The following is a 23,147-nucleotide window of genomic DNA, read 5'->3' on the forward strand; positions in this document are numbered from 1 at the left end:
CAGCCGAGGGAGGAGCCGCCGCAGCAGAGGGAGCTGGGTGGCGAGGGGGCAGGAGCTGCTGGGACGGCAGAGCAGGGGCAGGAGCCAAAGTGCCGGACAGGCCCTGCCTCGGGGGGGCAGGGCGCCTGGGGCTGGCGAGGCAGAGCTCAGGGGGCAGCACAGAGACCTGCGCCGCTGGCGGCAGCAGCGGGGAGAAGCAGGTGCCCCCTGCGTGGCACAAACACGCCTCCCGGGCGGCCAGACCCGGGCCCACAGGCGGCGCCACGAGCCCCTCCCCTGCCCGTACGGCAGCAGCTGGTTGCTCTCACCTGCCCCAGACCTTGCGCCTCCTCCGGGCGCAGCTAACCCAGCCCGCCGGGCAGCAGCGTGCGGGGACAGCGGCGGGAGCCCGGGCGGCGCAGGGCTGGAGGTGGGGCGCAGGGCTTGGCGCCTTACCTGGCCTGCGGCGAGACATGCTGGAGCAGGGCGCGGGACGCTACCGCCTTACAGGGGCGAGGAGCCGGCCGGGGTCCCCCGAGCCGAGAAACTTTCCATGGCCCGCCCCGAGCAGCGGCCGCCGCCTCCCCGGCTCTCCCGCGCCGCTGCCGGGGAGCCCCGCGCCTCTCCCGCTCGGTCGCGCTCCAGCGGCTCCTTCCCTGGCCTGCTGGGGCTGCGGGACGCGCCGCATGTGCCCGGGCGCTGCGCGGGGAGGGCAGCGCGCGGCCGGGGCCTGCTAATTCCCCGGGCCCCCGCGAAACTGCTTCGGAGCGGGGCTGTCAAATCCAGCCCATCTGCTGCAATCATAATCAGTCTCAACTGAATGGCTCTGACAAATCCGCGCCTGCAGCAGGGGTTAGGCGAGCCCGGGGAGGGGAGGGAGGCAGGGAAGAGTGCGGGCTGCTATTGTCTGCTGTGAACTGGGTGCCTGAAAGGCAAGACGCTTGGACAGGCAGGATCACGGAAAGCTTAGAACCCTGCCCATCCCCCAGGGCACAACCAGAGAGCCCACCCCTGCCCTAGGTCTCTACGGTCAAACGCTCGCTACTAACACAGTTACCACAATCTGATTATCAGCTTGTCCCGAACATTCAGAGCAGCCGTGCGATGTACATTTTCCTCCCCTCGAGAAAAAGAAAAAAGTACTGGGAGCAGGCAAGTTACACATTAGAACTATCAACTGGTCTTGGACCCTCGGCACTAGTTTCAAATCAGTGCACTTTTACAGATCACGATTTTGGTCAAGGATTTAACTGGTGACTCTTCAAGATGCTGGATATACTGTTAATAAAGTTTGGGGAGATGTAATTTCTTAGAAGAAACACTTCAATCCATGACACTTCTAAACTCAAAATACACTTGCAATCCCAATATTTTCTTAAGCATATATAAAAGTTCCGTATCTTCAGATGTAAACAGGAGAACTAAACAGTTTTACTAAAGTACTTTGTGACTATACAACAGTGAAAAGAATAAAAACTCTTGTATTAAATATTCTGAAATATATACTCAATAAATAGATGTCTTTTAAAATATCCTGAAAAGTTGGCAAATGCTCACCAAGACAGAAAGTTCTTGGCCCATTTTGCTGGAATTATTTATCTAAAAAGTGATAAGTGACTATAATTATGCCAAATGGGATTTCTGCCAGTTAGACTGCTAGATGGATGATTTACTTCCTTGCAAAATTTGGATTAAAAATTAGACTATAGATTTACACAATTACAGTATAGTTTTAAACCCCCAATCTTTATGAGTAAATTCTAAGTTAGTTTAGTATGTGAAGAATTTATACAAATGTGTCACAGAACATTTTGTCAGATTGGAGTCAATAAATGCAAATAAAAAAGTATGTACGTTACAACACATAGAATTATATAATCCTAGGGCTGGAAGAGACCTCATCGAGTCCAACCGCCTGCCCCAAGCAGGACCAACCCCAACTAAATCATCCCAGGCAGGGCTTTGTCAAGCCAGGACTTAAAAACCTCTTGGGATGAAGATTCCACCTCTTTCCGAGGTAACCCATTCCAGTGCTTCACCACCCTCCTAGTGAAATAGTTTTCCTTAATATCCTAGACCTCCCAAACTGTAATTTAAGACCATTGCTCCTTGTTCTGCCATCAGTCATTACTGAGAACAGCCTCTCTACATCCTCTTTGGAACCTCCCTTCAAGAAGTTGAAGGTTGCTATCAAATCCCGCCTCACTCTTCTGCAAACTAAATAAACCCAAATCTCTCAGCATCTCTTCATAGGTCATGTGCTCTAGACTTCATGTGTATTTTGAAAACAACAAGAGGCAGTTAAACACAATGAGAGGGGGAAACTTTTCTAGTCAACCCCCTGGTTTGGTGAGTTTAGAGATGAGTATCTGGAAATTACAGTGGTGGCATTTTGTTAAAGCCTACTTTCCTTACAAATTAGAAGGCTATCCTTTTTTGGATATACTAGGAAAAAGAAAGTTATGATAGAAGCACAAGTTAATGAACCAGTAACAGAACAGGAGGAAAGTGCTATCAGAATGAAGAGGACAGAAATGTAGGTATAAACTGAACAGAAATAATCCCACATTTGAAGTCAGAATGGAAAAGGCAAAGGACCGCAGATAAAGATTAGCAAACACATTACAATAGGTATGTCTCTAAACCAATTAGAACGTAGTAAGTCTATAAGGTTCCAGGCAGCTACTATCCAGAAGAACATATAAGCATGTACATAACTGTAAGCACATGAGTAATCCCACTGAATTCAAGACCTATACTGAAGTCATGCAGTTGCTTAATACATTGTTGCAGTGAAGTCACAGGGAACAACTTTCTCTTTATTCAGTCAACAGCCATCAGTTTTAATGGCTGAACATAAAGTACCTTAAGCTTTTGATATAATAGAAATAACATCACTGCAATAAAATGTTATCACAGTTATTAGTGTCCTTTGCATGAAAATAAGCATTTCAGTTTCACCTTGACATTTTGCTTGCCACATATGGTTTCATCTCAGCATGCAAGTTAGAGCAGAACACTATATACTCGACTTAGCAGCACTGCATGTTTAAATATGTATATATAATTTTAGAAAGGATCAATCTTTATTTTTCAGCATTTTAATATATATCTATTTAAATTTTCACAGTTCTTGAAAATTATCGGGGGCTAAAACAATAATTAATAACAATAAATTCAGATTAAAATTAAAGCTTCATAAATGTTAATGTACAAGTTGTCAACATAACATCAAAACATACAAAGTAAACATTCTTCAGTCAAATTCAACCAGTGCTCAAGCAGCATTTCCCTTTGTCTATTTGTAACTGTTGATGATCAATGCCAATATTTTTCCATCAGTTTGTGTGAGGTGAAGTAGACTTTTATCATCATTTACTGATAACCATTAAATCCTTTGAAGCTCATACTTGTTATAAATTAGTGGTATTCAAACTATGGTATGCATATCACCAATAAACTACAGGCCACAGGATACAGGTTAGTATATGTGTTCATTTATAGTATCAGCTGACTACACTGATTAAAATTACAAAGCCCAAATATTTCTGAGGTGTAGATGCAAAAAATGCTGTACTAATCCATTGATTTTATCTCCAAATTATGGATTGTAAAATACAGTGTCAAAGGGCAAGCAACTTTCTTAGTTTGCATGCCTTCCTACTTCTGCTCATATTTGCCCAATCCAGCTTTTGCAAATGAGGCTTCTGTATAGTTCATACCAGTATTTGGATAATCTTTCAGTATTGCTATATGCAGTAAAAATGTGATTAGTCAATACAACCCAATCTAAATATATCTTTGCTAAGTGTTAACTATTTAGAACACAATATTGCATCCACTGAAGTTTATAGAGGAGGAACAGGCTATTAATCTATGACCACAATATTTCATAACTAAAAATAGAACTACATTATTTTTCTACAACTTACAACAACCTCAAAGTAAATAATACCTTTCTGCAAATTAAACTGTTACTCCTGACCAGTGAGCTGCTGTTCTTCCTTGACTTCCTCTTCCATTTGCAAGACTAATAGTTTATATGAGTTTTATGTGTGTCTGAGGGTGTGTCTAGACTACAGACTTTTGTCGACAAAACTATACCTGCGTCTACACTACTGCTGAGTTCTGTCGACATAATGTCGACAGAACTCAGCAGTTTTATCAACGCTGGTAAACCTCATTTTACGAGGCATAACGCCTTCTGTCGACAGAGTTTCTGTCGACTGAAGGTGTTATTGCATGTAAACTGTCCTTTGCGCCTACACTACCATGTCGACAAAGCAGCTTGCTTTGTCGACAGAACTGAATGTAGTGTAAACGCTCTTTGTTGACAGAAGTTTTGTCGACAGTATGACAAAACTTCTGTCGACAAAAGCCTGTAGTCTAGACGTACCCTTAGTTTATGACTGTAGGATGTATAGGTGCAGACACCACATTTTGAATTGGTTCTTGTCCCTTAATTTTATCTAACATAAATGTTTAATAGATCATAGAGCACACTTTTAAAAACATTTATGGTTTTTATCAGTGCCAAAGTGCATAACTCATACATCAGAACCTTCTAAAGTAAACATGAAATCAAATAACTTTAGTGTAACATATAAGGAATAGCAAAGATGTCACATATGAAGACCCAACTGTCTATTTGGGGATTTTTGTTTCTTTCTCTGACACACAAGGTCACTACTGAAGACAGGACATTGGACTTAGATGGACCAGTTCCAGTGGAACATGGTGGGTCAGTTCCAGTGTGGTCCATCCTATGTTCCTAAATTTTCCCCAGTTTGAAATAAAGTATCAGAGAGACTGGAATCAGGTCTGTTATTTTAAAATGGTTTGGTTCATTCCATACCTCTTTCAAAGTAGAAATAAACTAAAAATAAATATGATAGGCAGCAAGATCATGAATGGTCTAGTTCAGTTGTAGTTGATAATATCACTATGACTATTTAATCATAGCGAAAATCTGCATGGGGAAGAGGTGACCAAATTTAAAATATTTTTGTAAAAATCTTTAAAACTAACAAAGGGTATGTCTATACTACAACGTTAATTCTAACTAACTTAGTTCGAATTAGTTAATTCGAACTAAGCTAATTCGAACTAACGGATCCAGACTAAAAAACTAGTTCGAACTGGCATTTTGCTAATTCGAACTAGCATGTCCACATTAAGTGGACCCTGAACCGGGCTTGAGGATGGCCGGAAGCAGTGCCGGCAGGGCATCAGAGGAGAACTTAGAGCGTGGAGATGCTTTCTCAGGCTAGCCGAGGGCTGTGCTTAAAGGGACCCGACCTCCACCCCGGACAGACAGTTCTCAGGGGTGCCCCGCTTGCAAAGCAGTCCTGGCTTGGATTGCCCAGACTACCCACACTGGGCACATCACACCACTCGGCCATCAGCCCAGCTGCACTTGCCGCAGGCTGCCATCTGGAGAGAGGGGGCAATTGGGGGGCTGCAGGAGAGCTTCCACCCCCAGAAGCCCACAGAGCCAGCCCAGTCCTCCCCATCAGGGGCTCGTGCCCCATTCCTCCCTCACCTCCTTCCACTTACCCTTCCTTAGCCCTTCTTCTTGATGTACAAAATAAAGATAACGTGTCTTCCAAAATGGAATCTGTCTTTATTGAACAAAACTGGGGGAGACTGGGAAAAGGAGGTGGGAGAGGGGAAGAGAGAGGCTGGGAGAGGGGAGGGCAACTAACATGATCAGGGGTTGGGAACAGGTCCCAGATGAAGAGAGGCTAAAGAGACTGGGACTTTTCAGCTTAGAAAAGAGGAGACGGAGGGGGGACAGGATAGAGGTCTCTAAAAGCATGAGTGGGGTGGAGAGGGTGCATACAGAAAAGTTCTTCATTAGTTCCCATAAAGAAGGACTAGAGGACACCAAAGGAAAGGAATGGGTAGCAGGCTTCAAACTAGTAACAGAAAGTTGTTCTTCACAAAGCAAAGAGTCAACCTGTGGAACTCCTTGCTGCAGGAGTCTGTGAAGGCTAGAACTATAACAGAGTTTAAAGAGAATTTAGATAAATTCATGGAGGCTGGGTCCATGGAGTGGTATTAGCCAGGGGGTAGGAGTGGTGTCCCTGTCCATGGTTTGTGGAAGGCTGGAGAGGGATGGCACGAGACAAATGGCTTGGTCACTGTCTTCGGTCCATCCCCTCCAGGGTCCCTAGGGTTGGCCGCTGTCGGCAGACAGGCTACTGGGCTACATGGACCTTTGGTCTGACCCAGGACGGCCATTGTAAGCTCAGGGCTCAGGGTCGGGGGTCTCAGTGGACCCCCTTGATTCTCTTGCACACCTGCTCCTGGGTGGCCAGGCTGGCAGCTCTCCTGCCCTAGATGGCCACTTTCCTGTGCCTAGTGCGGAGATCGTGGACGAAGTCCACGATGTCTGCACTAGCCCAGGCGGGTGCCCGCCTCTTGCGGTCCCGGGCAAGCTCCCGGGAGCCGCCAGCCTGGTCCCAGGAAGAGGGGGAGGGCTGGGGGGCATTGGGTGGTTGGCTGAGCTGTGCCAGGTGCAGGGTCTGCTGGCTGGGTGCTGGCAGGCTTGCACCTGGCACGGGCACCGTAGCCAGCCCGTTCCCCTTTAAGGGCTCCGGGGCCGGGAGGGGGGCAGATGAGTTTCCCTGGTGTTGGCCAGAGTGGCCACCAGGGAAAGCTGGGGAGGGCTAGCCTCCCACTAGTTCGAATTAAGGGGCTACACACTCCTTAATTCGAACTAGCTAGTTCGAACGAGGCTTAATCCTCGTAAAATGAGGTTTTTCTAGTTCGAACTAAGAGCTCCGTTTGTTCGAATTAAATTCGAACTAACGGAGCGCTAGTGTAGCGCCTATGAAAGTTAGTTCGAACTAACGTCTGTTAGTTCGAACTAACTTTGTAGTGTAAACATACCCAAAGTTATTAAATTTAACTCACTCCTAGAATTTTAATTATTTGAAATCTTCCTACTAATTTCAAGCCAATAGGCACAATCTTGCTCCCTCAATGGAAGTTTTGCTATTGATTTTATTGGGAATCAGTGCCAACCGTACAAGAGGGTTCCATTTGTATTTTCAAAAAATATCGCAACATTGACCCACATCCTGCCAAGATCCGCTCAGGGAGAACAAAAGTGCAGGTAAATTTTGCATGTCTGTGTCTAACAGAGTAGAAACATTTGGCTGAGAGCTGTGGCATTTTAACAAAGTATTCTTTGGGCAAAAGGGAGATGCTTTTAAAGTGCTGGAAACTTTGTTAATAGATCTGGTTCTCTGATTACATCCGCTCTGCAACTTGGGGAGCAATTTGCTGTTCATGTAGCCATACCCATGCTAGCTTTAATCGAGTTAGTTTGCTAAAATAGCAGTAAGGACCCAACAACACTGGCTTCAGCACAAACTTTGCAAGCATGACTCATCCCCTGGGTATGTATTTGCATTGCTAGGCTGTGGTGCATACCTCCACATCCTCAGTGCTCTTTTGAATGAGCTGGCATGGTGGATATATCTATACCAGGTGCAAATGTCAGATCCATTTGCAGTGTAGATAGTCTCAGTGGGCCTATGCTGAAAGACCCGCACCATTTTTGCATGCACTCTCCCCTCTTTAGTCACCTAGATTTCATTTACCTTAGGAACATTTAGAATAATCTTGCATTGCATGTGTAGGGACATTGGATATGTCTACACTGCAGCTGGGAGGAAAAAGGGAAAAGGGAGCAGTAGCCCAGTAGACCAGGAACTTAAAGGAGTCTGGATATCTGGGTCCTTTAAATTGCCACCAGAGTGCTGTGTGGTCCAGGTGGCACTGAGGGCTAGCTGCCCCTAATCCCTCCCCCCTTCTACCTGAGGCCCCTCTCCTTCTAGGGGGACCCGCAGCTGAGCTCCCCACACACACATTGCCCAGGGGCCAGCAAGGTCCGGCACTTCCCATGATAACAATATCATTCCTTAACATAAAAAGGTCTCATACCACACACAATTTATAGAAAATATACCTTGAGTCTAAGGCTATGTCTAGACTGCAGAGTTTTTGCGCAAAAACTCACGGAGCATCCACACCTCAAGCATGTTTTGCGCAAGAAAATCGACAGAAAGGAGGGGTTTTTGCACAAGAGTTATTCCTCTTTCTATGAAGAATAAACTCCTTTTTGCACAAGAGCTCTGTGCAAAAAGGTGTGTGTGGATGGGGAACTGCCTCTTTTTGTGCAAAAAATCCCTATCGAAAAAAGTACGGGTGCCCTAATGACCCATTTTGTGAATAGCTATTAGTGCTCTTTTCGAGAGAGCGTCCATCCAGGCTTGACATTCTCTTGCGCAAAAGGGCATCGCTTTTTCGATGCACTTTCGCAGTGTGGATGCTCTCTTGTGCAAAAAGTTTTTGTGGAAAGATGGGTAGGTAAAAGTCCTATTTACAGCCAGGCAACAACAGTGCTAGATGTCCCCCATAGCACAGAGAGTGCTATTCAATATAGGTTTGGAAGGGCTTTCTGCCTCCTACTCCTCCAAGAGATGGGAAAAGAATTCAGTCTCCATGGTCATTAAGTTATTGGCCTTCTGAAACTGTGAAAAAGGGTGCCATGAGAGGGTGCCAAATTTAATAGTGCCCAGAAAAGTGGCCTTGTAGAGCCTATTGAATTAGTGTTAAGGACCTATATCTTGCAGAGGGAAAATTGGGCTGCACTGGGTTCTCCAACTTATTTCATAAGTTTTGTGAGTAAAATGACTCATTTAGAGTATTTCCTTAAAGAATCACAAAGTAAACAACGTGTTTAAGTTCATGGTAGACAAGCTTTTCTGCCATCCTATTCTCATTTTTTTGTATTCTCTCTGTACCCAAGAAGAAAATTAAAAAAAAAACACAAGAGAAACCTGTCATTGAAATTTCCACAGACTTCGTCTACTTACCACACATATTTCCATAATATACTTCAATAGGCTATTGATATAGGTCCAGATTCTGATTTGTTGACACTTATAAATCTAGGGTAACTCCACTGGCTTTAATGAAATTATTCAGATTTACTCTAGCATACCTGAGGCCAGAATCCATTCCATGGGCTTTATATGTAATAGAGGGGGTGTGGGTTTAAAGATAAACGTGTTTTATTTGAGGCTGAGTCTACATAAGTATTTAAGCTCTAAGGTTAGGTCCTGTCACTCGCTGTTCCCTATTCCTTGACCAATGGGATTATTTGAGGAATAAAGTACAATTTAGTATTTTTAAAAGTATAGCAAAATATAACTATTAGTGAGAATGGAGATATAAAAATTTCTCAGTACTATTTTTTATTTACTTTTTTTCTTGACTTCAAATAAGTTTCAGCTTTTTTTTAAATGACTTGCTAACCTAACAGAAGCTTTGCAAGCTCAACATGTCATGCAGCATCTACATATATTTGCATGTTCAAGTGTTGTAAATTGTCATTAATGACAAGATTCAGTATTAGAACCCAAAGCCGAGACAGATTTTCACATTAGCATGTGTGCCAATATTTTTCCAAGGGGGACATTGCTCTTTGTAGACCTACATTTCATCCATGCAGTGATACAGTTGTATATATATACACATGCTGTGCCTAGTGCCCTCTAACTGAACCACAGTGCATAGTTCAGGAGACCCAGACAATAACCATCTGCCTTACACAGATGGGATAAGGTAAAATGAATCCCAAATTCTTCTAACCCTAACTACCAACAAAAGAAAGAAGTTCATTTTTATAAAAACATGAAACAAATAGTGAACCTTTCTAAGATTATACATTTCTTTTCTCGACATATAAATGGGGAACCTTCCCTCTGGGTTGTTCATATATTTTACATTTAACAAACACCCATATGTCAAGTAGACCTTCCCTGCTGGAGTTTGTTTCTTTCAACTTAGTAGGGGACATTTGTGATCTTTATTCCACCAAATAAAGCTAAGGAATATATTTTGCTCAAGAACTCTATTTTTTGTAATTTCAGAGAAATGAACCTATTCATGGTTCAGGGAGTCTTATTAAGATAGACATACATCTGTGAACAAACAAATGAAAACTCCTCCTCAAACCCTAATAAAACACAATTTTATTAAAGTATTTTTAGATTATGCACTATATTTTTAGATTAATATCACTACACTTGATATTACCATCAACATTCTCTGAACAAGGAGGACTAGGTAAGATCTATGGTCTTTTAGAAATTAATATTCACTTTGCATATATTGTGTCCTTATCATACACACTGCCTCATATTTTCTATATACTAAAATATATCAAAGCTGTGCTTTGTTAAAGTCAAATTAATTTAGAAAACACTCCATCAAAACAACTGTAATTGACAATTTCTTGTTGATTTAAAGAGATATATTAATTTCTTAATCTGATACTGTAGTTGCATTTAAAAAGGCTATTCAGTAGAAATTATCAGCATGAGAAATATTGTCTCTCTTTATAAGAAGGAACACTGATAGAACTAACATATTTTGAATAGGTGTTAACTTTTGACAAGGTACCCACCATAATGTTGTTAGTTTAAATGTGATTTAAACTTTACTTTGAGACAAATACTATTCATCTTAAACTAAAACTGAACCTGTTTTTCCCTATACCCTTTAGCAAATATCTTAGCAGTCTAGTCTTCTCCATTAGATTGATGTTGTTTAAAGAATTCATGTTTATGTACTATACAAGATCTGTGTAGAGCTTTGTATCTTTAACCCATTCCCTATTTAGTGTAGACACTGAATTTATTTTTAGTCTCCTGTTGTGTGTCTTACTTTTCAAGGAGATGGTCCTTTTAATGTGTATCTCAGTAACAGAATGGATTATCTCACTGCATTCTGTGATCTCCAAGTTCATACAATAAGGTGCAGAAACACAATAAAATGCCTTCTTTTTCTATCTGCCAGTTATCCACAATACTGACCTTAACCAGCTTAAAATCATGGAAAAGCCCCTTTTTAAAAATTGTGGTGTAACACAAAGCATTGTACGAGAGACTGAAAAGGAAGAAAACTTGTTCAATTCACAGATAATGAAGCAGGTAGTGCTTTTTAATGACTTTGTGGCTACATATTCCCTGTTCAATGAACCATCCAAATTTACATTGATCTAGAGAAATATATATTTGGTCAAATATTAGACATGTTCTTAATAGATTTTCCCTCTTGGGCCCAAATTTCAAATGTTGGTTCATACACAGAAAAAATGAGTTCACGTAAATTCATCATATGATGTATTTTAGGACTGAGGCATTGCTCTCTGTTGTTAAAAATAGTGCAAAACTTATCTGCCCTGTAAGTTTCACATATGTAAGCTCCATTACTTCATTACTATTTTACTATATATATTAGAAATGTCTGTCTATCCATCTGTCTATGAGTCCATTTGTTCAGGAACTCCTTCAAAACGGTAAGAGCTTCTTGTCATAACTTAAAATCAAGGTTTGGCTGTGCCAGGATAATGGGATGTGCCTGGAGTGGGACTGTTTCTCATAACATAGAGAGGGAGGAGTCTGGTAGGAGGGACAGTTATGGTGCACAATGACCAAAAGAGGGCAGCAAGTGGCTAGAGATGGGAAGCCACTGGGCCAGCAAGGAACAGAGGTGGAGAAAAAGACAGCTATCTACCATATATTTCAGAGAGTTTGTCTGTTTGTCTGTCTGCCCCCCCTCCTGGCTGTGCTCACTGCAGCTGCAGCGACCATTGACAGGCACTTCTCACCTGGCCCCAAGCTGCTGCAGTGACTGATGGCTGGGAATGTCCTCTCTCCCCGATGTGGCCAGCAGAAAAATAACAAAACTTATTCGAGTTAAGGACCCGAGCAACAGTAGGTAAATTTTCAAGTAATCAATAACAGAAACCACACAAAATGTACATAGAAAAAATGAAACAATTATTTTACTTGGCAGCTACCCAGATAAAGAAATGAACAAAAAGAGCCAAATTCTGCTCTGTTACAGTTACACTATCACAACCTTAATGCAGGTTGTGATTTATTCTGTTAAAATGGAATGTGTCAGTGTGTGAATGACATGTTCTTCAGATTTACAAATGTAATGCATTCTCAGATTTAACACTGTAACTTGTACCATAGATATATGTGCCTGGCATCTTAAAATTGCATTTTTATTCTGTCTTTATCCATTAGGAAGTGTTGGAAGTATGAGTGGGTAGAATACTGATTCACAGGAGGAACAAAAACATAAGTATAAAAGAGTAGCCATAATGGGTCAGACCAATAGCCCATCTAGCCCAGTATCCTGTCTACCAACAATGGTCAATACCAGGTGCTTCACAGGGAATGAACAGCATGGGGCAATTTATCAAGTGATCCATCCCCTCTCATCTAACCTCAGCTTCTGGCAGTTGAAGGATTTTTAGGAACATACTAAGTATGGCGTTATGTCCTTTACCATCTTGGTAATAGCTATTGATGGACCTATCTTCCAGGATTGTACCTGATTCTTTTTTAACCCAGTTATACTTTTGGACTTCTCTATATACCCTGGCAAAGAGTATCATAGGCTGACTTTGTTTTGTGAAGAAGTACTTACGTTTGTTTTAAACTAGGGATGTAAGCAACTAGTTGACTACCCGATAAGCAAATCCATATTGGTTAGTCAAGTAGGAACTCAACTAGTTGCTTCCCCCGTCCCTTGCTGCCTCTATCAGAGAAAGGTAGCAAGTGGGGGAGCAGGAGCTGGTGTTGGGGGGAGCCGGTATGTAAGCCAATTTCCCCCAGCTCCATCTCCACAGTGAGCAAGGGAGGCAGAGGGCAGCGGGGAAACAGCACGAGCGGGGATTGAAACAGTCACTCACTGCTGTTCTTCTCCCTTTGAAATGTACAAGAGCTGCTTGCGGCTCTTGTACATTTAAAAGGAAGAGGCACAGAGGGGAACCTCCTCCAGCACAGACTGCTTCAGCAAGTGGGCAAGGAGCCGCAGGTGGCTCTTATTTACTTCAAAGGGAGAGGCAAGACTGCTTTTTTATCCATTGAGAAGTGCTGGAGGTATGAGTGGGTAGAGGAGCCACGGGTGGCTCTTATACATTTCAAAGGGAGAGGCGGAGCGGAATAGCGAGTGCCACCCTTATCGACTAATCGAGTAGTTGATGGAAATTCCATCAACTACTTGATTAGTGATGACTTGAAATTTAACATCCCTATTTTAAACCTAATGTTTATTAATTTCACTGGGTGGCCTTTAGTTCTCAGGTTATGTGACAGAGCAAGTAACACTCTCTTATTCACTTTCTCCTCACCATTCACGGTTTTGAATGGTAGGATAACGAGCCTTGTGGATAAGGGAGAAGCGGTGGATGTCATATACCTAGACTTTAGTAAGGCATTTGATACGGTCTCGCATGATATTCTTATTGATAAACTAGGCAAATATAACTTGGATAGGGCCACGATAAGGTGGGTGCATAATTGGCTGGATAACCGTAGTCAGAGAATTGTTGTTAACGGTGCTAAATCCTGCTGGAAAGGGATAACAAGTGGAGTTCCGCAAAGGTCTGTTTTGGGACCCGTACTGTTCAATATCTTCATCAATGATGTAGCTATTGGGATAGAGAGTAGGCTTATTAAGTTTGCAGATGATACCAAACTGGGTGGGGTTGCAACTTCTTTGGAGGATAGGGACATAATTCAAAATTACCTTAGCAAGTTAGAGAAATGGTCAGAGGTAAACAGGATGAAGTTTAATAAAGAGAAATGCAAAGTGCTCCACTTAGGAAGGAACAATCAGTTCCATACATACAAGATGGGAAGTGACTGTCTAGGAAGGAGCATGGCGGAAAGGGATCTAGGGGTCATAGTGGAACACAAGTTGAATATGAGTCAACAGTGTGATGCTGCTGCAAAAAAAGCAAATATGATTCTAGGTTGTATCAACAGGTGTGTTGTAAGCAAAACTCGTGAAGTCATTCTGCCGCTCTACTCTGCACTAGTTAGGCCTCAGCTGGAGTACTGTGTCCAGTTCTGGGCGCCACATTTCAAGAAAGATGTGGAGAAATTGGAAAGGGTACAGAGAAGAGCGACAAGAATGATTAAAGGTCTAGAGAACATGACCTATGAAGCCAGGCTTCATGAACTGGGCTTGTTTTGTTTGGAAAAAAGAAGATTAAGGGGGGACATGATAGCGGTTTTCAAATATCTAAAAGGGTGTCACAAGGAGGAAGGAGAAAATTTGTTCCTCTTGGTTTCTGAGGACAGGACAAGGAGTAATGGGCTTAAAGTGCAGCAAGGGAGGTTTAGATTAGACATTAGGAAAAAATTCCTAACTGTCAGGGTGGTCAAATATTGGAATAAATTGCCAAGGGAGGTGGTGGAATCTCCCTCTCTGGAGATATTTAAGAACAGGTGAGATAGACATCTGTCAGGGATGGTGTAGACGGAGCTTGGTCCTGCCTTGAGGGTGGGGGACTGGACTCGATGACCTCTTGAGGTCCCTTCCAGTCCTATGATTATATGATTCTATGATTTCTTTGCAAAGATCTCTGCCAGATGACCAAAGGGCAACAGTGATAGATTCCCAAGGAAATCCCATTCAGTATCGCTGTCTGAAATATATACCTATCATTTGGAAATCTTACAGGAAGAGAAAGTGGGCTGAATGATGAAGACTGAAGATTTTCTCTGCTTTTACCTCATTTCTGTTCAGTCAAACTACAGGGTGGCCCTCCCTCCCAGAAAAATAAACGTGTACAGAGTTTTCCTTTGTGTTGGTATAGTGCTAGATATTATTGTCAAAGTCTGCCCTGTCGTAACATCATACAGTACACAGTGTTTTCCATTTCTGTGCCATGCATCATATTCCCAAAAGATTAGTCTTTTTTTCTAGTCAAGCAGTTTAAAACTAATCACAGTTGTTATTTTAATCTCTGTTCACCATTAAGAATTCTTGCAAAGCAATTTTACTTGTTACCAATTAAGATCTCCCAGTGGAAGTTTATGATTACAGCAAAAGCAACCTGTTTAATGCTTGGCACCTCCTTAGTTTACAACCATTAAACTCATGAGCCTAGAGATGTGCTAATATTTTAGATGAAAGTATAGAAAAGTTATTTAAGAAAGCCTCTTTTTTAAAGCTTGTACTTTGAAAAATGCCATGGAGTCCATGTGTTGTCTCTCTCCATCTCTATAGCATATATGTTTGGTTTCTCTTTTGTTCCCTGATCATACTGTCTGTGAAGTCAAGAACATCCCAACACTTCCAAAAATTTGGGATCAAGGTTCAGTCCTGGTTCCATTGAAGTCAATAATAAAATGTTCATGGATGTTAATGGGAACAGGAATAGACCCTTTTTTAATCTAGAAAAGCACAGTGTGCTTCAATACCACTTCTTTTTTTCTGTTAAAGGAAAAAGTGAATTGCAATTAGGAGCCCAAATTACAAGAATTTAACATTAAGATCCACTGTTGTGATTGTTATGTTGATGTTACTGATATCACTATTCTACATGCAAGGCACTACATTTAGCCGTTTGGAATGGAAATCCATCAACCATACGAAGAAACTCGCACAGATACAGACAGACATCATCTTTCTATCCAAGTGCAAGAAAATGGACATCGTCCTTTTCATATTTGTTCATTTTTTTTAATTGTATCCTTTGGTATATATGGTTGTGACTATTTTCTTCCACTATTTGATCTGAGGAAGTGGGTCTGGCCCACAAAAGCTCATCATCTAATAAACCATCTTGTTAGTCTTTAAAGTGCTACATTGTCCTGCATTTTGCTTCCCCTCTGGAGTTATTGAGCAAAGACTGCAGGAGCAAACCCTGAACTTCCTTCATATAATTCTGCGCTTAAAATTATATATAGTTAATAAAATTTAGTCTAATATAAAACAGCACTGGTTGGCTGTGTAAGAAAATACTAGTGCAGAGAAAAAATACCTTTTCCTGTTAGAACTTTTGATACTATATATAGGCCCATGATGGAGTGAGATGTTGGGTAAACCCTAAAATAATCCCAAATGTTCCTTTGATTGCTGATCTACCAAAACAAATTCATTGGTGGTGTAACCACTACAGTAGCTTCATCAACTCCCTTTTTTTTCTCTCAAATAAGACAGAGAAAAAACAAAACAAAGAAAAAAAGTCATACCTATTAAAAAAGAGAGAGAGAAGAAAACCCATCTCAAAAATTAAGATTCCAAGGTTGTCACTCTGAAGACAATTACCTCTGTATTATCAGTGTGAAACCATGAAGAGTTATAAGCATGTTCAGCATGCCACCAGACTGAATCGTCACTGGGTTTTGTGATCAGTTACCATTTAATTTTTAACTTTTCAGTCCTTCTGACTTATGAATTACACCTATACGGTCGATGTGGTCCAGTTTCAAATAGGACTGAATTTACACACTCTAGATACTTTTTAGAGCACGCTCGACAACCTCTTTAGAGGACTTCATGGTTTCCACCCTTTCAGTCCATGTACTGAATGCAAGGCCTAGCTTTCACATGCTTCAGCGGAACTGGCACTGATCCCAGGGCCCAAGTAGATTACTGAAAGGACCAGGATTTTTCTGTTCCGCCTCCCCCAATCACTGACTTGCCCCAAGTCTACACGCTCCCACAGCAAGCAGCACATACAATAACCCCATACATAAATAGCTCCTCTCCACAGCATGTGCCCCTCATTCAACACATGCACAAATTAACACAACTCTCCCAGCACAATGCCACCATCAGCACTCACAATAACCCCAAATATCACAATGAAACCTAGAATGTCTGAAGTGTGATGCACTAGAAACAGTTATAAGGATGACTGAGAATCCTTTTTGTTTAGAATATCACTAGGTTCAATCATCACAATGGTCTGTTACGATCTAATTTCTACTTTCTCCTCTATTTTTGTCTTTTTCTTTTACACACATGACCTTACAAATTACTCCAGTGTGACAGTGCACATTTTCAGCTACTAGTATATGTATGTACCTTGTTTCAGATGATGAATTTATATCTTTATTACTGTCTTAATTCTTCATACAACAACAACAAGCCTTCTCAGGTTGTTAGTGTAAGAAAGGCAATGGTCAAAAACAGCTGTACTTTTATACACTGCTGAGGTAGCTCTACTTATGATTGTGAAGTTCTTTAGAAACTGAAAATCTGGAGGTCTGTTTGAGTAGAATGCTATGAAACATGACTCAATCATAACCAGTCCTCTTGGGAGTGTGATTATAGCAATACATTTCTAAGTTCCACAACAGATGGCTTTGCCACATGAAAAAAGCAAAAAATATATCAAGCTCTGTAAAATGAGAAGAAAAAGAAATGTTGGTTCCCACATCTAATTAAGTGTCTTTTAGTTTGCTGTTGTACATTCTGTATGGGCACAGTGACATCAGTTTTAGTCTCTTCTGTCTCAAACTAGTTGCTATAAATCAGTGCAGGCTATAAGTAATGTTGAAGGAGCTAAATGTTCAGAATTTGTATCTGTCTTTTTTATTAGTTAGCCTAGAGTAAACTGGGGGCTATCGTTCAATGTCAGTTCAATGCCCAATGACCCAAGAGGTTAAAATTGTGGCAGTCACAAATCAAGGGCATAATGAACTCTAAGAAGTGGTATATGCTGATTTATTAGGACATCTGTCTAACTCTAGACAATCTAGTACTACTCTTGTATAGCATGAGTTATTCCTATAATTCTGAGCATATCACAGATTTCTCTCTTTTAAATCTATAATAAAGTTTTCCAGAAATCCTTTCTGCTTCTGGTCTCCTTTTTATAGTATTCATTGTCATTAAGTTTTATTCCAGTGTTCCTCTGTAAATAATAATAAAGAGAAAGTGCTAAGTTTAATTCTGCAAAGAACATTCTGTTTGCAGAACTAGCTGAATTCAGTTAACCATTCAATAACGTCCTTATATATTTGCTCAATTTTGGTTTGCCATATTGTTATTCAGATATGCTACCATTAACCTTCATTCTTATTCAAATGCAGTTTATTGAATACTGTAATTTTACATGAAAACCCTTCTTCTGATAAAATAATTCAATTTTAAAAGAAAATGGGGACTGAATGTCCACAATTTTTTGTCTACTATCTTTAAATTAAGCTAAATCCATGTCAGAAATGTTATTTTAATCCAATTTTATATTGCAGAAGACAGGAACATTCATCAGAGCTGTATCGAGCAATGCGCAAACCTAACTTTTTTGAGTACAGTATACAGGATTTTAAACTGAAGAACTATAGGAACTTAATTATTCCTTCCCCTCTGTCAGATCTAAGGTGGATTGACTTAACGTACTTGAGAAGATTAAATTATACTCGTCTGAAACTTTTTGGAGGACTTTTCATATTCATGAACTTTCTATGTGCAGAAAGAAAAATAATCAAATATTGCATACAAAAATATATGGATGGTGAATACTGCATCCATTGTATAATTACAGTGGCTTCACAGTGGAGTTATTTCAGATATGAATTTGGCCCCTACTCCTATAAAAAGTGAGATAATGAATGTTCAAAAAACTATACAGCAAACAAAGCCTGCAAAGTGTTTTACTACAGATCGTTAGTTATCACCCGTAACACAAATCTACAGAACTACATAAATAAAAAAATGGATGTGGTTTCACAAATTAATACAAGTCTGGTAAAATAAGTTATCCACTTATAGAGGGAATAAGTCATCTAAAGTTAATTAGCATTTGTGAATTTCTTGCTTAGACAAAAAAAAATCACAAAAAAGATCATGTGGACTTTTAAAAGTCTTCTAGCATTTCTTACAAAGGACAGCCCTGGGACAACCTATGTAATGCAATGCTTCAGAAACAGCAATATAACATCAGAACTAATCATGTCGCAAGCTGTCCATTTTATGAATGACACTTCAATAACTTTAGAGATACAAAAAAATGCACAGTAGTATGGCTTGCACTAGTAGTTTTCAAACTTTTTTTCTTGTGACCCAGTTGGAAAAATTCATTTATGCCTGTGACCCAATAATTATCTCTTTTTAGAATCCCCTCGCCGCCAGCTTATCATGTGGCTGCCAGAAAGCTCTTGTCGACCCAGTGCTCCACATCCTGCAACCCAGTATTGGGTCACAACCCTAATTTTGGGAATCACTGGCTTACACAATGAAGAAGGGCCATGTTTCTGGCAAACACTTCAGTAAAACTGTCCCAATAAGCTATCCAATCAAGTTGCAAGCACAGCCAGAGAAAAATTATTTAAAATTGAATATCTATTTTAATGCAACAGAGCTGGGTGAACTCATAGAAAATGTTCTCCACTCATACGTTAAGGCCATCACATACAGGCCAACACAATACCATCCAATTTGCCTAAGCACATAGAGTTCAATGGGATTTTCAAGTGTTCATGTACATTTCTTAGTTGATCAAGTTGGAGCAGAAGTTCCCACTGCTTATATATTAACACACACACACACACACACACACACACACACACACACACACACACACACACGAACACTTTCTAGACATGCAAATGGCTCTGGATATCCAATTGTGATGAATGTTAAAGCTGGAGATATGAAAAATACTAGAGCATCAAGACTGCCTCATTTTCATTGAAGAGATAAGGTGGGTGAAGTAATAGTTTTCATTAGACTAACTTCTGCTGGTAAGAAAAACAAGCTTTCATTTCAGCAGGATTGTTAGCTATTGCTAGTTCAGATTTTAAAATTCTGGATATCTTACATTGGCGTGTTATCACCCCTTCATGGTCAGTTATGTTACTCCTTTCACATTCCATTTGAAAAAGTCTCCTGTAATTACAAATGCTTAGAAAACAGGGTATTTCTGTATGTTGGGAAATGTGTAGGTATATTTAACACTCTTGACTGGCCAAAGCTATTATTCCATTTCTACAGTGACACCTTTCTGTATGGCGCACAGTGGAGTTTTTCATCTGAGGTTAAACTCATGTGAGAGTTTAATATTTGTGGGTGGATATTCTGGGTTACCCCTCAACAGAAGTGCAGACCTGGATGCTCAAAACCTGCCCATCTTCTCTTAAATCAGCAGAAATCCCCCCCCCCCCCCCAACTATGGTCTATTTTATCACTTTGCAAAACAAATAGATGCACAGAAATTGCACTTGCCTCCATAAGTTCCAGCGTTGCTCTTCTAGCTGGGTCACCAGATGCTCTATGTATTTATTTGAGTCCATATATTCCTAAAAAAAAGAACAATATGTTTGTTTTTCATATTATATATATTTGTAAAATGCCAACAGAGATATTTTGGGAGTGTGAAGCTCAGTTAGGGCCCAATGGAATGTTTGGACACACAACACATAAGGTGTGTCTAAATTACACCCCTCTGCCAACAGCAGGATGTAGATTAGGCACATCGCTATTGCAAATGAAGCGGGGATTTAAATATCCCGCACTTCATTTCAATAGAAATGGCTGCCACTTTTTGTCGACGCGGCACTTTGCCGGCAAAAAGCGGCAGTTTAGACGGGGATTGGTCAACAAGGAAAATCTTTTCCGACCAATCCCTTATGCCTCGTGCAACAATGTCATGATAGGCCACAGTACATTTATGCATGCACCTGTACCCTATACCCAGAATTCTTCTCCAAGTCTCTTGGCAGTAGGTTTTTGGTCAGACTTTGATGGATAATGTTTTCTCTTCAGGTCTGGGGGTTTCTGGCATAAATCTATGTCTTCTGGAAAACATAATTTAACCCACGTGTTTATTTTGTTGCTTGCAGTTTGGAAAAATATTACTCCAGAAACTGAATTTGAATATCAAGCCAATTTTCAGCTCCAGGATCCTTTTTAAGGTTAAACATTTCAGGTGCGATTTGATAACAGTGTGATATTATCAGCCACCTAAAAGCAACAGTGGTTTTTGTCAAGTGAAATTTCAGATACAGAACAAAAGTCACTGATCAAGTATTTTTCTTCTGCTGAAATACTGTTGTCTGTTCCTTAAACAAATAATTTATTTCTCCAGAGAAATGCTTGTTTCAGCAATAGAAAAATAGCTCCCCAGGATGAAAATATCTCTAGAGTGATATTTATATAAAATATTTCAGAAAGTCCCCACAGAATAATATATAGTGTAATATACTATGTTACTATACCAGTGGCTTTATTACAGCCATAGTACTTATAATCTGACAGACTATTAACAATATGATTCCCTGGCAACATCTAATGAAAATAGAAAATGTTTTAAATTTTATACTGTAAAACAAAAAGAGATGACTGTGTAATCAAAAAAAAATCCAATTGTGTTTCTAGAGACAAAGATTCTTCTTTTTTATGGACTCACTAGAAAGCCCCATCATAGACTATATTCTTGGTTGCTTGTCTAGTATTATTTACTTTGTGTTCACATTGCTTAATGGCTGGTCTTTGTTCAACCACTGATCTTTGTAATTCAGGAAAGGAAAGTGGTATTACAATGGGGACAGTACATTATCTCATCTCTCCATAAGATGACAATAAATGTCTCAAGAACTCAGCCCTCATATTTTATGTATACAATATAGTTTTTATTTTCCTGGACTGAAATTGTTCTAAGCGATTGGGTAACATTATAGGGTTTAGCACTGGGTGAGAGTAGATGGTACTTAGAAAGATAACTAAACTTTTATTAATTTATGGATTTAAGTAACAACAAAAGAAATAAATTAAAAACTAAAAACTATCTAATAATAACAACTCAGTATACAAGAACAACGAGAAGTCCTGTGGCACCTTATAGACTAACAGATTTAGTGGAGCAAAAATGCATGCATCTGACAAAGTGGGTCTTTGCCCACAAAAGCTTATGCCCCAATAAATCTGTCAGTCTATAAGGTGTCACAGGATTACTCATTCTTGCAGATTCCGACTAACACGGCTACCCCTCTGATACTAAATATAGAATTACCGATAGATATGTAATTATAGTATTTGTTATCTACACACACTGATTTCTGTTGGGTAAATCTGAGTAATATTCAATCAAAAAGATAATCGTGAGATTACTAAAATACATTTTGCACATACTGCCAAAAATTTTAACTGCAATTACATCTACAATAAAGAAGGCTTCTTCAATTGTACCTGTAGCAACACTACAACATCAAAGGGGTCTGATGATTAAGTCAATTGAAACAGTAATACTGGCACAAGGATTATTATTATAGTATATTATAGTTTATTATACCAATAATTATCAATGGACTATTATTACTAGATTATTATAGTAATATTCCCATGAGGATATTATGAAATGTTTTAGCATAAGTTTCTGCTCACAGTAATTCATTGTTGTTCTAATAAAAATCTACATCACTTGTTCTTCAGAGGTTACATTGGTTGATGAAACAACCAAAATTCCTTTTATAAAAGTTCTCTGAAGTTAAGTAGTACTAGACAGCTGTTCTGTACTTAGAAAATGTATGCAAATGGAATACCCTCATTAATATTTTTTTGAAATTTGGCATTGTTTGTAAGGAACTGAAAGTTAGCTTTCCACTAGCTTCCTTATCTTCCCCCAAATCCACAATTGTAGATTCCAAATGTAAGGACAGATTCTGCTGTCCTTACTTAACCGAATTTCCTTTGAACTAGCTTTTGAAACTTCAGTGGTGTTATTCTGGGTTTTACATCACTGCACTGGAAAACAGAATCTGACCCATTAACTTTTTTCTTGAGACTATACAATTTCTGTCTGAGTTAAATTTTATATGAAGTGTAGTCATCATGTAAATCAGATTTCTGGAGCTCAACTGTAATAATCATTGTGCAGAATGTGTACATTAGGCTTATAAAAGCTACAATATGCAATCACATAATGATAATTACTTGTGATACCAGGTTGTTTGAAACAAACTCCCTAATAATGAATAGCTTTTACTATATCATGTATAGCAGAAAATAGTATTAATAACACCTTTGTATCTTATTTTATTGTAATATTAATCACTTCTGGTTTATACTTGAGTGCACTTTGCCCTGCAGCCAAAAGAATCAATAGTTTTATTTCACACAATTCTACTGCAATAATGTGAAAAGTTAATTTTGTAGCTATTTTTGTGAAAAATATGGTCAAGTGTTCAAAGTCAATTGGGAAAAAGAAAGTGTACATTTATTTTGTACATTTCCTTCCTTACTGTCAAGTTCTTCCCATGGCAAACCTGAAAAACGATTCAATTTACACTTAGGGGTCTGCAAGCTAGCAGCAGGTGATTTGTCAGTATGAC

The 23,147-nt window shown here is 39.9% G+C and overlaps 1 protein-coding gene across 10 annotated transcripts in view; it reads right to left on the reverse strand.

The window, feature by feature from the left end:
- NCKAP5 (NCK associated protein 5) overlaps window positions 1–23,147 on the reverse strand; it is a 652,533-nt gene that overhangs the window by 416,242 nt on the left and 213,144 nt on the right. For 8 of the 10 annotated variants that reach the window (XM_075933271.1, XM_075933270.1, XM_025178765.2 and 5 more), the window contains one exon: window positions 20,044–20,117. In XM_075933271.1, the coding sequence (XP_075789386.1) occupies window positions 20,044–20,117 (74 nt within the window). Of the gene's footprint in view, window positions 1–435; window positions 568–20,043; window positions 20,118–23,147 lie in introns of those variants that run through there. The other 2 variants (XM_075933274.1, XM_075933273.1) reach the window with 2 other exon arrangements.

The sequence above is a fragment of the Pelodiscus sinensis genome, chromosome 7, assembly GCF_049634645.1.
Source record: "Pelodiscus sinensis isolate JC-2024 chromosome 7, ASM4963464v1, whole genome shotgun sequence".
Classification (NCBI taxonomy): domain Eukaryota; kingdom Metazoa; phylum Chordata; order Testudines; family Trionychidae; genus Pelodiscus; species Pelodiscus sinensis.